Genomic DNA, 14,238 nt, shown 5'->3' with positions numbered 1-14,238 from the left:
AAATACATTCTAATTGAGGAGGAAACCTTTGTTAATATTCCAGAAGACTAGTTGTTGGCAAAGTCTTCCCTCTTAGTAATGTGCAACATAATATTTACATTGTGTATGTATTAAATGTCATAATGATTAGATATGTTATGCTTCTGTATTTATTTATATCATTGCTTAACCATGTTACCGGTGAAAGTACCTGAGTAGCCTTGCGTCAAAATAAAAATGTAAATTCATTTCAAAGTTTCAGTTTAAAAGTGTGCAAAATGGTTGCTTTGCTGAAATTGCTCTGTTTACATTGAATGACTGACAGGGACTACAAACGTTGAAACATTTAGAGGAACTTGATAGTAACAAAATTGACTTACATGTCACCTTGGTGATGTTTGTTGCAGCATTTCGACAGCTAAGAAGTCAAATGTGACTTAATGATGATGACCTTTATTGTCATCTGATGTGTTTCTTATTCCTGCGTGGACGTGTCTTCAGGCCGACTTTGCCGTCGAGGCTCTGGCTAAGGCGACTTATGAACGTCTCTTCCGCTGGCTGGTCCATCGCATCAACCGAGCTCTGGACCGGACCAAACGTCAGGGGGCGTCTTTCATCGGTATACTTGACATCGCTGGCTTCGAAATTTTCCAGGTGGGTTTTTTTTTGCCCTCTCATGTTGTTTTGGAGCAGTATTCACTCAGAATATGTTTTTCCGTTCTCAGCTGAACTCCTTTGAGCAGCTCTGCATCAACTACACCAACGAGAAGCTGCAGCAGCTCTTCAACCACACCATGTTCATCTTGGAGCAGGAGGAATACCAGAGGGAGGGCATTGAGTGGAGCTTCATTGACTTTGGACTCGACCTGCAGCCTTGCATCGATCTCATCGAGAGGCCTGTTAGTGCCACTTTTAACTAGTCAGAATTTGATCCTCGTAATCGCTCTCCATGTCTTGTTTTTCCTTTTCTTGTCTGAGAAATGTGGCTCAGTTGTGTGTTGTTAATCCTTCAGGCAAACCCGCCTGGAGTGTTGGCGCTGTTGGATGAGGAATGCTGGTTCCCAAAAGCCACAGACAGGACTTTTGTTGAGAAACTGACCCAGGAGCAGGGAACTCACACCAAGTTCCAGAAGCCCCGACAGCTTAAAGACAAAGCCGACTTCTGCATCATTCACTACGCTGGAAAGGTGCAGTTTTTTTTTGTTTTTCTGTTGAAGAAGAAGAGGAATTGAACACCCACACACACATTATGTGGCTCCGGTAGAACTGGTCCAATAAATGGCCTTCAGGTCAGAGGATTTTAGTCACGGCTGATCATGGTGGAATTCTTGTTGCTCCTCATGTCTTTTGGGCAGTAATGAAATTTTATGTGTCTACCCCTTCTAGCTCTGCTTGTGGGGACCATTTGTTGGAAAGCCACTTTGATTTGTGGCACCTTTTGCCAGTCCCCACTAATTTAAGCCTCAGTTTTTAGAATTAAAACTTCAAAATAAGTGGGTCATTATAATTGGGTTTAAGTTTGGTCTAGAATCCATATGTTTTGGATGGTTATGTTTAGTGTGAGAGGCTGGGGAAAGCATTATGGGTCGTCTCCACCAAGATAGAGATTCAAATGTGTGTGTGTTCTTCTGGAATGGCAGATACAAAAACAGATATGAATAATCACATTTTACAGAACTATATCTGATGCGTGGATGCATATTTTAACTTCAGTGTTTCATTGTAACAAAGTGACCAAAACTGTCCTGAATATCCTCCAAATGTCTTTCGCGGTTGTGTTATGTAACTGTGAAGCACATCTGCTAACCATTATGTGAACTTTCACACCACAATCTTTCAAAAACTCAGACCTAAGCTCAAAGAATGTCTGCTGTGGGGGGAATGTATTCCTGCCAGGAGCACAGCGCCAACGGCCAAGTGCTGCTTATGGGAATGCAAATCTAATGATCATTGAGCTTTGATCATTCTCACTTCAGTATGACTGAAGTTTCTTCAGCATCAAACATATACTAGTCATAGTTGTTTTTTTTCCCGTCAGTGTTGTTCATGACTTATCTAATGCTACATGATCAGATTTGTTTTCTATTCGTCTTCAGGTGGACTACAAGGCCGATGAGTGGTTAATGAAGAACATGGACCCACTCAATGACAACGTAGCCACACTGTTGCATCAGTCGACTGACAAATTTGTGGCCGAACTTTGGAAAGACGGTACGCCCCTGTTATCTAAGACCCTAAAGCTTTTGGTACAGTACGTGATGTGTACAGCGCAGGCTTGCTCCTCTTGCTCTAACAGACTAACATCCTCATGTACCACGTGGCCAGGCATTATTAACTTGACGTCCCCCTTCCTGTCTTTTTCTGTGTTGTAGAGATTCAGAGCATTCAAAGGGCTTCATTCTATGACAATGTCACTAGTCTGGATGAGCCAGCAGGTGAACCAGTAGAGTGTGCACTAGCAGACCTGGGCCAAAATAAACACTAGTCAAGCTGCACAGCGAATGTGGGGCTTTTTAATGTGTAAAGTAATGAAATGATGAAGATATATTTTTGCCCAGATCTGGTGTTTGTCTCATGCTGTCTCATAGCGATGACCCCATCTGCTTCCAGGCTGCATGGCTCCATGTCTCAGCCAAAAGCAGTAGGAACTTATCTCGTAGAATGACGTATGTTTCCATGATCTGACGTGTCTCCTCAGTGTGGACAACGCTATTGGGCAATGATCTTTGCATTCTATGCAGTGCATCTCACTGTGGTGTACCATGTGATCTGCTTTAATACAGCGAAATCCAAGTTTGATGATTGAATAGTGACGTGCATGTCTTGCTATAAAACGGATGTAGTGACCTCGGCCAACTCTGCGTCACAGTTTCACTCGTGTTGCCTTGCTTGTTGAATCTTTGCATTATTTTTCTCCTCCTAACAAAAGTCTTTAATGTGTCTTCAGTGTTGGCAATAGTGCTTTCTTTCTTTATATCAAGACTAAGTTTCTGTGTTCTTCAAGATGATTTTATCATTGTCCCTGATATAAAATGCTTGGTTACACTTTTATAAAGGTCTCACCAACGATGCGTTATTAGATAATAATGCATTTGTAAGGCTTGATAGACGACGTTATGAATATTTGTAATTATGAATGACAACTAACTTTGAAAGTATTAGAAATCTAAGGTGAATAGTTTGAGGTTACGTTAGGTGGTGGGTCTTTCAGTTAAGTAAGGGGCCGCATTGTATACTTCGACTGTTATGGGGGCGTCGTCATGGACAATGTGTATAAAGTTTTATTTTTATTTTCTTCTTAATATGTGTCATACATACTGAAATATCTTTTGAGGTATTAGAAACCCTGTAAATTATATCAAGGCACTTTATGTTAATCATTTTGAGGGACAAAAAATACTGTTAAAATGAGCACTTAACATTTCAACATAACTAAAAAGTTCACATCATGCATGCATAGATGAATGAGATGATGCGGCTCCCCGGCCGTACTTTGCCCGCATTACGTCACTATAACTTAAATATTTAAGTTCACCTTCTTATGATACTGTATAAACCTTATCTTAAGTCACCATACATAAGTATGAATATTCATTTCTTCTTCTATTAAGTCTTGCATTAATGATGCATCATAGAAAAAGTTTAAATTTAAAGTAAAGTGTGACCAAACGTTTTTATTATAAGTCAAAACTGGAATCCTTTGCAGCTATCTAAGATTGAAGTCTTGAATCAAAGATTATTATTTTTCAATTCGCCATGCTTTAGTAATTGATGGTGTCTCAACCTGAAAACAGAATCCTGCTTCATATCCATCAGCAGCAGTGCACAGTAGGTCTAGATCTTGGAATGCTGTTTCTAGATGGCTGCTTTTGACGATCATGTGCAGTGTCTCTATCATTCCTGTACATGTACTCAATGTGTTGCTGCTGCTCATGCACACTGATGTTCTGTCGTGACTTGATTTCACAATCTTGACGTTTCTATCTTCTCACCAGTGGATCGTATCGTGGGTCTGGACCAGGTGGCGGGGATGAATGAAACTGCATTCGGTGCTACCTACAAAACCAAAAAAGGAATGTTTCGCACTGTCGGACAGTTGTACAAGGAGTCGCTCACTAAGCTCATGGCCACTCTGAGGAACACAAACCCAAACTTCGTCCGCTGCATCATCCCAAACCACGAAAAACGAGTAAGTGCACATCTGATGCGGTGAATTGTTAAGCTGCTTCTGTTCCTGATGGTGTGGTTGCCCCTCAGGCTGGTAAACTGGAACCTCACCTGGTTCTGGACCAGCTCAGGTGTAACGGAGTTCTGGAGGGGATCCGCATCTGCCGCCAAGGTTTTCCCAATCGCATTGTCTTCCAGGAGTTCAGACAGAGGTACGAATTGGACTGCTCTGTACTCTGCAACACTTATTTGTACTCTACATCTGAGTGTCACCTCCTCTCCCAGATATGAAATACTGACACCCAACGCTATACCCAAGGGGTTCATGGATGGGAAGCAAGCTTGTGAGAGAATGGTAGGCTTTGCTCTGTAGACATTTCCTCTCACAGGTAGTGTTTTTACGTGTGTGGTGTAAATCATTGGACCCATCTCACAAGATAACTTTCTCTGTTCTAGATCCAAGCCCTTGAGTTAGATCCCAACCTCTTTCGCATTGGACAGAGCAAGATCTTTTTCAGAACTGGAGTCCTGGCTCATCTAGAGGAGGAGAGAGACCTGAAAATCACAGACATCATTATCTCCTTCCAGTCTGTATGTCGTGGGTTTTTGGCTCGCAAGTAAGTGATCATGAGACAGAGTTTTCTCCTGACGTTTAAGTGTCAGATTTTGTGTGTACATTGCACGTCTATTTTAAAAGACATTTATACAGAGATAACAGAATAAAGGGGCTTGATAATATAAGATAAAGTCTGGCCTGGTGGCCACTTGCGGTGTTGGATCAAAGTCCAGTGATCCAGAATGTTATGGCCCACAAGCCGAACTCTCAGTCTGATCTCTTGTCCTCTAAGCACAGTTGTGAAATCCTTGGGTCTGTGTTTCCTTGTTTCCCGAACAGGGCATTTGCCAAGAAGCAGCAGCAGCTTAGCGCGCTGAAGGTTCTGCAGAGGAACTGTGCAGCTTATCTGAAGCTGCGTCACTGGCAGTGGTGGAGGCTCTTCACCAAGGTGAGCACATCAGCTGCAGTGTGATGGTCTTGATGGTGCAAACTTTATAGGTCTGTGTGATCCTTCACCACAGTGGTGGCTTTAAGTGAAGGCCACAATAGAATGTTTTTATTAGATGCTGTATGATATGAAAGTTGTGGTTTGCTTTTTCTCCCAGGTGAAGCCTCTGCTGCAGGTGACAAGGCAGGAGGAGGAAATGCAGGCCAAAGACGAGGAGCTGATAAAGGTGAAGGAAAGACAACTCAAGGTGGAGAATGAGTTGGTGGATATGGAGAGAAAGCATCAGCAGGTAAAAACATCCACCATGTTTTGAACAGTAGCAAAAGGAAGATCATCTTCAGCAACATTTCTTGAACTTCATCAGCTCCTTGAGGAGAAGAACATTCTGGCCGAGCAGCTCCAGGCTGAGACAGAATTGTTCGCCGAGGCTGAAGAGATGCGAGCTCGTCTGGCTTCACGAAAGCAAGAGCTGGAGGAGATTCTCCATGACCTGGAGTCCCGAGTGGAGGAGGAGGAGGAGAGAAACCAGAGCTTGCAGATCGAGAAGAAGAAGATGCAGTCGCAGATTCAGGTCTGGACTTTCAGAACATTTCAGAACACTTTCCATTTGTAGTAAGAATGTTTTCATGGTTTCCCTGACTTGGTTGGCCTTTATTTTGGACTCAGGGTTTCAGACTGTATATTTTCAGAGTTTACAGTGCGTCCTTCTTGCAGGATCTGGAGGAGCAGCTGGATGAAGAAGAAGCAGCCAGACAGAAACTTCAGTTGGAAAAAGTGACAGCAGAAGCAAAGATAAAGAAGTTAGAAGAAGATATTGTGCTGCTCGAGGACCAGAATTCCAAGTTCCTGAAGGTGGTGTAATTCGTATCCAATTGTTTTTCTCCCTGCAAAATGTAAACATTAACTATTATTCTTCGCCCAACAGGAGAAGAAGTTGCTGGAGGACCGCATTGGTGAGGCGACGGTTCTGCTGACAGAAGAGGAGGAAAAGGCCAAAAACCTCAGCAAAATTAAGAACAAGCAAGAGATGATGATGGTGGACTTGGAGGGTAAGTGACCTCATAGTTCAGAACACATTCCGATTCATTTTTAGTTACTCTACATAACACACGTCGTCTCACCTGCATGCAGAACGGCTGAAAAAGGAGGAGAAAACACGACAGGAACTCGAGAAGGCCAAGCGCAAGCTGGACGCAGAGACCACCGACCTGCAGGACCAGATTGTCGAGTTTCAGACACATGTGGAAGAAATGAAGAGCCAGCTGACCAAGAAGGAAGAAGAGCTGCAGACTGTTTTGTCGAGGTCAGCAAACCTTGCCATAAAACTGTTGTGCTTGTGATGACTCGAAGCAAAACAAGTTGCCTGTATTTTTTCTATTTTCTGCGAGAAGATGACCTACTCCTGAAGCACAATGCAAGTCCACGTACACAACTGAAAGGAGTGATTCAAGGGTTATTCAGTAGATAGAAATGTTTGTGCAAGTGAATTGAAAGCAAAAACCCTCACAGGACTGTGCCCTGAGTCTTAAAAGTATCAAACTGTTCATTTGATTTTAAGTAACACAGGTTTTCAATAGTTGACAGATAAAAATTCGTGATCATTACAGCAACATCGTGACCATAGGAAGACCATCGCAGACAAGTACTGCAGAGTGCTACCATACTGCCACCTTGTGGATGTACTGTTTAAAACGTGTATGTCAAGCTGATTTGCAAGCATTTATTTTTATTTTTTAATTCAATGTAACTAACACTTGTTATTAAATATTGTACAGATATTTCATTCCAAATTATTTAAAAAAATGTATCTGACTGTGGGGCTACAGTAAACACCAGAGGTTGTTGTGAACTTTGTGGGAATTTTTCACCTCAAAAATGGATGACATATAATAGTGAATTATTAAATTCAATATTTTTTGTTTCAGTTGTTGTTTATAAATAGAATTTCTCAACACGCTGTTTGTCTGTCACCTGCCAGGAGCGACGAGGAGGCAGTCCAGAAGAACAATGCCCTGAAGCAGGTGCGGGAGCTTCAGGCTCAGCTGGCTGAGCTTCAGGAGGATCTGGAGTCTGAGAAGATTTGCCGCAGCAAAGCCGAAAAGCTTAAGAGAGATCTGAGCGAGGAGCTGGAGGCTCTGAAGACTGAGCTGGAGGACACGCTGGACACCACAGCAGCTCAGCAGGAACTTAGGTGCCGTTTTATCCGTTGCAACCTTTCTTGAATTTGGGGTTCTGACTTAAGCTATGAAGTAAAAATGAACACGCAAGATGTGTGATACTAAGGTTGACATGTCATATCTTCTGTGTGTGTTTATGTTGCATTATTATATCTAATGTATTATCAGAACAAAACGAGAACAGGAGGTGGCCGAGCTGAAAAAGGCCATTGAGGAGGAGACAAAAAACCATGAGGCCCAGATCCAGGAGATGAGGCAGAGACATGGCAGCGCACTGGAGGAGCTGTCCGAGCAGCTAGAGCAAGCCAAGAGAGTGAGTGGCCTGTGTGTGCGACACAGTATTTCACCAGTTAACCAGTGTATTTGTGTCTCAGTTTAAGGCCAACCTGGAGAAGAACAAGCTAACTCTGGAGAACGATAACAAAGAGTTGGCTGGCGAGGTGAAGAGCCTGCAGCAGACAAAGACCGAGTCGGAGCACAAGAGGAAGAAACTGGAGGCACAGCTGCAGGAGTTCATGGCCCGGGCCACCGAGATGGAGCGGACGAAGGGGGACCTGGCGGAACGCTCCCACAAGCTTCAGGTCATCTACACAGCAACGCAAAATTGCCACACTATTTTCTCTAGTTTTGACTTTTTTTCACTCAATCACTCCAACTCTACATGTTCAGGCGGAGCTGGATAATGTGTCGGTCCTGCTGGAGGAAGCCGAGAAGAGAAACATCAAGCTGGTCAAGGATGCTGAGAGCGTGGGAAGCCAACTACAAGACACTCAGGTGCAGAAGAATATTTCACTGTATCTTCGTTGCTGCCCAGCACTATATTTTGTGTATTTCACAATGTAGTATTTCAGTACCGAGCTGACTTATACAACTATACTATTTGGTTGTGTGTTGGTGTTTTGGCAACTTGCTCTGAAGAATGCAGGACTGTTTGTAGCATTAGCCACCACGCTAACCGGTTCTGATGTGGCATGACGTCGGTTCCTGTGACTCGATGGGTATCGATGCTGCGCCGTCTTTTTGCTTTGTTGTTAAAGAGTTGTATTTTTCCACATTTGTTGAGTCACTTCTTATTCTGTTCTTATGTATTTATATATATTTGTTATTTGCTTTATTCCATGTCAAACTGTTTAATAGTTTAGATTGTTTGTCATTGCAGATTGCCTTTTGAAAACAACAATCTTTTATATTAACATCTAATCTAGCCTGGAATAATCAAAATCAAACCCGGTGGAGAAAAAAAAGTGGTGTTTCTTTTTTCCCTGACCTTTTGTGTGCTGTGGCGTGCGCAGGAGTTGCTGCAGGAAGAAACCCGCCAGAAGCTGAATCTCGGCAGCCGTGTGCGCCAGCTGGAGGAGGAGAAGAACACCTTGCTGGAGCAGCAGGAGGAGGACGAGGAGGCTCGGCGCAACCTGGAGAAACAGCTGCAGTCGGTCCAGGCGCAGGTAGGAGGCGCCGTCTGACGTGATCATTAACACCCATTGTGTCATCGCTGCGTGGGTTTGTCGATGCTCCTGACCAACACCTCATGTCTGTGCTCATACGAAGAGCATAAGTTTCCTACTGTAGATTACTGAGCTGTGTCAGTGGAGAAATATTCAGGCAGAATTTAATCATTTGTTTGCTCATTAATAGTGTGTAAAGTAACTTTTGTTTAGAAAGTGAGGTGTAAACTAGTGATGCTGCTCAACTTCTTTCTCATGTAGGCACAAATAAACCATAAAATATGCAAAATGAAATCCTATTTCTTCTTGCATATGTGTTTCTATTTTGAATGTTTAGTTTTACATTTCAGGCAAGACTAGATCTTGGTCTTTGGTCCGACTGTATCTGCCCAGCATGATAATAGGTTTAACTGAGCAAACACTTGCAGCTCTGCGAGACAAAGAAGAAGCTGGAGGAGGACGTTGGAGCAATGGAGTGTCTGGAGGAGGTGAAGAGAAAACTCCAGAAGGATGTAGAGCTGACAGCCCAGCGTCTGGAGGAGAAGGCCATGGCCATGGACAAAATGGAGAAGACCAAAACCCGACTGCAGCAGGAGCTGGAAGACCTGATGGTGGACCTGGACCACCAGAGGCAGATCGTGTCCAACCTGGAGAAGAAGCAGAAGAAGTTTGACCAGGTGTGCTGGAACACTTTGTTGACTTTGAATGTTGACCATCTGATTGGTTGCTGTAGTTGTTGGCAGAGGAGAAGAACATTTCAGCACGATATGCTGAGGAGTGGGACCGTGCCGAAGCTGAAGCCAGGGAGAAGGAGACCAAGGCTCTGTCCATGGCCAGAGCCCTGGAAGAAGCTCTGGAGGCCAAAGAGGAGCTGGAGAGGTTCAACAAGCAGCTGCGGGCTGAAATGGAAGATCTGATGAGCTCCAAGGACGATGTGGGCAAAAATGTGAGCCTCCTTCCAACGACGACCGCTGCTTCCTCCTCACTGCCATAATGACGTCCCGCTCTTCTGTTTCTAGGTGCATGAGCTGGAGAAGTCCAAACGGGCGCTCGAGCAGCAAGTGGAGGAGATGAGGACTCAGCTGGAGGAGCTGGAGGACGAGCTGCAGGCCACAGAGGACGCCAAGCTGCGGCTGGAGGTCAACATGCAGGCCATGAAAGCTCAGTTTGACCGAGACCTGCAGGCCAGGGACGAGCAGGGCGACGAGAAGAAGAGAGCGCTGGTCAAACAGGTGCGTGCAGAGCCAGGACGCCACTCGTGAGGGATTCTCTGCTGTATCTCCAGCATTCCTTCATAAATGCCATGAAGTTATGGAGCATGATGGTCTGTAGTTAGACTCCGACCTCTGTTTTTGCAATCCTGTGGTTGCATGTGATTTAAGAAGGTGTAAAAACAAATCTGTGTTTAGGAAGCCAGCAATATTGAAATGCTCTGTGATAGCATTGTTAATATGATTCAGCTCCTGAGCTACCTGAGCGGCTCTTTCCCCAGTTTCATGCGGCTCTGATCGTTTATAAGACAAGAAAGTAAGAGCTATTCCGGTGAAATGTCAAAATATTGTTCAAAGACTTTTGACTTGCGTTTAACTCAGAAACATAACGTGCTCCCTCCCTGGCTTGAAGAACCTTCAATGCCGATGTGAGTCACGAGACTTGGACCGTCATCAGATCCACGATCAACACGATTTACATGACTTAACTTCATGTTTCACTTTGTCATTCCCTAAACTAAAGGTATAACATGTGTGTTCACCTATTATTCATTGTTGATCCTGGTGACGTCCGTTAAATTCAGTGGAGTGAAGATGAGACGCTCCAGTCTGCAGCGACCGGGGCCACATTTCTATCTACGCCGCTTGATATTTCGAGGAGGATCACAGTAAAATGTATGAATGACATGTCACAAGGTTGCTGGTTCACAGGGATGTGCTTTAACCGCTGTACTGCCGCTAAGTCACGTGACCAGCTGTTCGGGTGATGTTTACAGCCTGACATATTTGTAGGACGTGGCTCTTTTCAGCAACACAGTAAAACAATGTGACTCTAGTAGAAATGTGCATTTTTCATATGCTGTTCTGACAAAAATTGTACTTGGACACGAGAGTAGATGGGTTTTCTTGGTGATCAGGTACGAGAGATGGAGGCAGAGCTGGAGGACGAGAGGAAGCAGAGGACTCTGGCTGTGGCCTCCAAGAAGAAGCTGGAGATGGACCTGAACGAAGTGGAGGGTCAGATCGAAGCGGCCAACAAAGGCCGTGACGAAGCGGTCAAACAACTCCGAAAGCTCCAGGTGGGTGAAACTCCGGCGGGTGAGGACGGGACATGGGATTCTTGGGTTTATGATGTTCTCCCTCTCTGCTGCAGGCCCAGATGAAGGACTACCAGAGGGAGCTGGAGGAGGCCCGAGCCTCCCGAGACGAGATCTTCACCCAGTCCAAAGAAAACGAGAAAAAGCTGAAGAGTCTAGAGGCGGAAATCTTACAGCTACAAGAGGTGAGAGTTTCAAGGAAACTGGCGTCGTGTCGAGCGTGTTGTTTGACTCTCCTGTGATCCAGGACCACGCTGCGTCAGAGCGAGCACGGCGCCATGCCGAGCAGGAGCGGGACGAGCTGGCGGATGAGATCTCCAACAGCGCCTCTGGAAAGTCAGTGACTCCTCCTACGTTGTCATTGAGTTTATAGCTTTGTGTTCTGCAACGGGACGTAAACAAACCTGCTTTCAGAACGTCGCTGCTGGAGGAGAAGAGAAGGCTGGAGGCCCGGATCTCTCAGCTGGAGGAGGAGCTGGAGGAGGAGCAGGGCAACATGGAGCTGCTCAATGAACGCGTGAGGAAGTCCACACTACAGGTGAGCGAGCGCCTCTCGCTCCAACTGAATTGAGTCTGGTACTGAGACGGAAGCTCTTCGTGCTGTATGAAGCTCTTTGGTTGTTGATGTTGACATGTCTCATACAGTAGTGATGGCAGGTTCACATGTGTGACAACACGACAGAAACATGAAAATCACCAGTTTTGTAGTCACACTTGTCCTCTTGTAAAATGTGCTGTAGCTGTTACTGTAGCACATTCTGAATTTGCGTGAGAGCCGCGGAAGCGTGGCAACCGCAACGAGCTGTTTAGTAGCGTCTAGTGTCACTATCACTGTTGTTCTGATGTCATGGATTGAGATTGTGAATATGCTTTGGTTCATTGATCCAACCCAAACCCGTCCTTCTCTCCTCCTGGACCTCTGACAGGTGGACGCCCTGAACACAGAGCTAGCTGGAGAGCGCAGCGCCGCCCAGAAGAGCGAGAGTGCTCGCCAGCAGATGGAGCGGCAGAACAAGGTGCGGACGCCGTAATGATTCAGTCCCCGCTCACATTCCAGTCATGGTTTCTCACCAGAAGAACTCAAGCTGGATTATCTCTGAAATATGATTTCATATGATGGTTGTGATGAGAGTGAAGCCGCTTCACTGCACAACTTTATAGACTCCAACTTTTCTTTTTGCTTTTAAATTTTTATAACAATGAGGTGACCAGTGCCACGTGTATTCAAACAAACATGATGTTGTCTGTGTGATTCTCATGGAAACAACTGCCCCTCGTTGAAATGCAGGAGCTCAAAGCCAAACTTGCCGAGCTGGAAGGAGCCGTCAAGTCCAAGTTCAAGGCCTCCATCACAGCCCTGGAGGCCAAGATCCTGCAGATGGAGGAGCAGCTGGAGCAGGAGGCCAAGTAAGTTGCTCCCCGCAGCACAACCGCACGCTCAGCTGACAGAAAGTGACGTCATCGATCCCACACCTTCAGGGAAAGAGGATCGGCAAACAAGATAGTGCGGCGCTCGGAGAAGAAACTGAAGGAGGTGATGATGCAGGTGGAGGACGAGCGTCGCCATGCCGACCAGTACAAGGAGCAGGTGAGCTGGAGCGTCTCCCCTCCACAAGTGGACCCCCCCCTCACCACTGTCTCACACCTCCCCCTTCAGCTGGAGAAGTCCAACTCTCGCATGAAGCAGCTGAAGCGTCAGCTGGAGGAGGCGGAGGAGGAGGCCACCAGGGCCAACGCCTCCCGCAGGAAGCTGCAGCGGGAGCTGGACGACGCCACCGAGGCTAACGAAGGGCTGACGCGGGAGGTGAACTCCCTCAAGAGCCGCCTCAGGTAACTGAAGCTGGGATGGGTCATGGAGAAGCCGCTGGACAAGGAGTGGACCCGGAGGAAACGTGTCTGGACCTTAGCACACTGACCTTGACCTCTCTCTCTCCCCCGAAGCAGACGCGGCACGCCCGTCAGCGGCTTCTCCTCCGGTCGCTCCGGACGCCGCAACTTGAATCTGGACGGCGCCTCGGTCGACATGTCGGACGACGACGCGGACAGCCGCGCCAGTGACTTCAACGACACCCAAGTCAACGCCGAGTAAAAGATGCCCCGCCCCCCCGCCGCCCGCAGCTGGCGAGCAGATCTGTGCCGCCACCGCGGGAGCTGCTCATCGGCCTTATTCTGGTCTCCGCCACGAGCCGCTCGCCCCCCCCCCTCCCCCGCCACCTCCTCCTATACTCTGCTCAGCTTGTGAAGGAAACTATGTAAACGTAGATACCAAGTGCTTTTTGTCCGCAGGAGACCAGAAGAGACAAACATATTCAAACTCTCTCGCCAAGTCTGAATGTCACAGCCACCTTCAGAGGATCAACTGTGAACTCTTTTATCGCTTCATCTCAACACAAGTCCGAGTCTCACGCCAGGCGAGAAACGACTGGAAGAATGAGAGGAGGGAGTATGTAGAACTGGAAAGGCCAAAATCTCACCTGGTTTTTGCTGCACTTGTCGATACAGTTGAATTTTAAGTTTCTTTTAAACCCTGTTTATTAACGTGGCTGGTGCTGAACCAGTTTCTCAACTCTTTTGCTGTCGAAGCACTTAAAAATAATCCAGCGATAACTGGCTCTGTGTCGGGATTATTGAACGTCACTCCTCGCCTCCACACTAATTTGGATTATTTCCGATCATGCGGCAAATCAACACTGTCTGAAGTGCCTTCGACACTGAAGAACACTAACTGGCGCTTGTTTTCTGACAAACAAAACCAATTTTCCTGCTTCATATCACAACAGTGTTCCTCTGTCCAGGCTTGACTCTCGCACACTCGCGACAGTTAAAACGATAGAGTTGTTCTCACCCAGTGTTGCGGCTCACGTCCTCTGGACGTCTGCTCAGTTCCCATTGGTTGGAAGCTCTACGGCTCTCAGCTGGTTCACTTCTTCCATCTCACCTCGGATGATTGTCCAGTGACGCAACTGTTTGTCCGCTCCCGACATCTTTCTTGTACACCCGGATTTCTAGATGATAATATTTTGGGTTGTTGGTTCTTTTTGTAAAAGGAAAATAAAGCATATTCATGGTAGCTGCAGCGCTGTGTCCGGCTCGAATTCATTTGCGTGTGGCGCTCCGTTCTTGGTTTCATTTTATATTTATTATGATTTTTTTTTTTT

The 14,238-nt window shown here is 46.0% G+C and overlaps 1 protein-coding gene across 5 annotated transcripts in view; it reads left to right on the top strand.

The window, feature by feature from the left end:
- Positions 1-14,156, top strand: part of LOC128755004 (myosin-10-like) — a 29,810-nt gene extending 15,654 nt beyond the window's left edge. For 3 of the 5 annotated variants that reach the window (XM_053858097.1, XM_053858093.1, XM_053858096.1), the window contains 31 exons: positions 481-633; positions 705-878; positions 993-1,166; positions 2,076-2,190; positions 3,975-4,168; positions 4,237-4,358; positions 4,432-4,501; positions 4,603-4,763; positions 5,042-5,150; positions 5,308-5,439; positions 5,515-5,721; positions 5,865-6,002; positions 6,076-6,199; positions 6,282-6,453; positions 7,129-7,341; positions 7,496-7,640; positions 7,702-7,908; positions 7,997-8,101; positions 8,620-8,772; positions 9,201-9,449; positions 9,506-9,718; positions 9,792-10,004; positions 10,901-11,062; positions 11,137-11,265; positions 11,328-11,416; positions 11,495-11,618; positions 12,007-12,096; positions 12,369-12,487; positions 12,560-12,668; positions 12,738-12,910; positions 13,022-14,156. In XM_053858097.1, coding sequence (XP_053714072.1) covers positions 481-633; positions 705-878; positions 993-1,166; positions 2,076-2,190; positions 3,975-4,168; positions 4,237-4,358; positions 4,432-4,501; positions 4,603-4,763; positions 5,042-5,150; positions 5,308-5,439; positions 5,515-5,721; positions 5,865-6,002; positions 6,076-6,199; positions 6,282-6,453; positions 7,129-7,341; positions 7,496-7,640; positions 7,702-7,908; positions 7,997-8,101; positions 8,620-8,772; positions 9,201-9,449; positions 9,506-9,718; positions 9,792-10,004; positions 10,901-11,062; positions 11,137-11,265; positions 11,328-11,416; positions 11,495-11,618; positions 12,007-12,096; positions 12,369-12,487; positions 12,560-12,668; positions 12,738-12,910; positions 13,022-13,169 — 4,686 coding nt within the window. In that variant the 3' untranslated portion in view covers positions 13,170-14,156. The remainder of the gene's footprint in view (positions 1-480; positions 634-704; positions 879-992; positions 1,167-2,075; positions 2,191-3,974; positions 4,169-4,236; positions 4,359-4,431; positions 4,502-4,602; positions 4,764-5,041; positions 5,151-5,307; positions 5,440-5,514; positions 5,722-5,864; positions 6,003-6,075; positions 6,200-6,281; positions 6,454-7,128; positions 7,342-7,495; positions 7,641-7,701; positions 7,909-7,996; positions 8,102-8,619; positions 8,773-9,200; positions 9,450-9,505; positions 9,719-9,791; positions 10,005-10,900; positions 11,063-11,136; positions 11,266-11,327; positions 11,417-11,494; positions 11,619-12,006; positions 12,097-12,368; positions 12,488-12,559; positions 12,669-12,737; positions 12,911-13,021) is intronic. The other 2 variants (XM_053858098.1, XM_053858095.1) reach the window with 1 other exon arrangement.
- Positions 14,157-14,238: the final 82 nt, after the last annotated feature.

This window comes from Synchiropus splendidus, chromosome 2 (genome assembly GCF_027744825.2).
Source record: "Synchiropus splendidus isolate RoL2022-P1 chromosome 2, RoL_Sspl_1.0, whole genome shotgun sequence".
Taxonomy (NCBI): domain Eukaryota; kingdom Metazoa; phylum Chordata; class Actinopteri; order Syngnathiformes; family Callionymidae; genus Synchiropus; species Synchiropus splendidus.
Note: the sequence above shows the minus strand (reverse complement) of the source record. Positions and strands in the feature narration are given on the sequence as shown.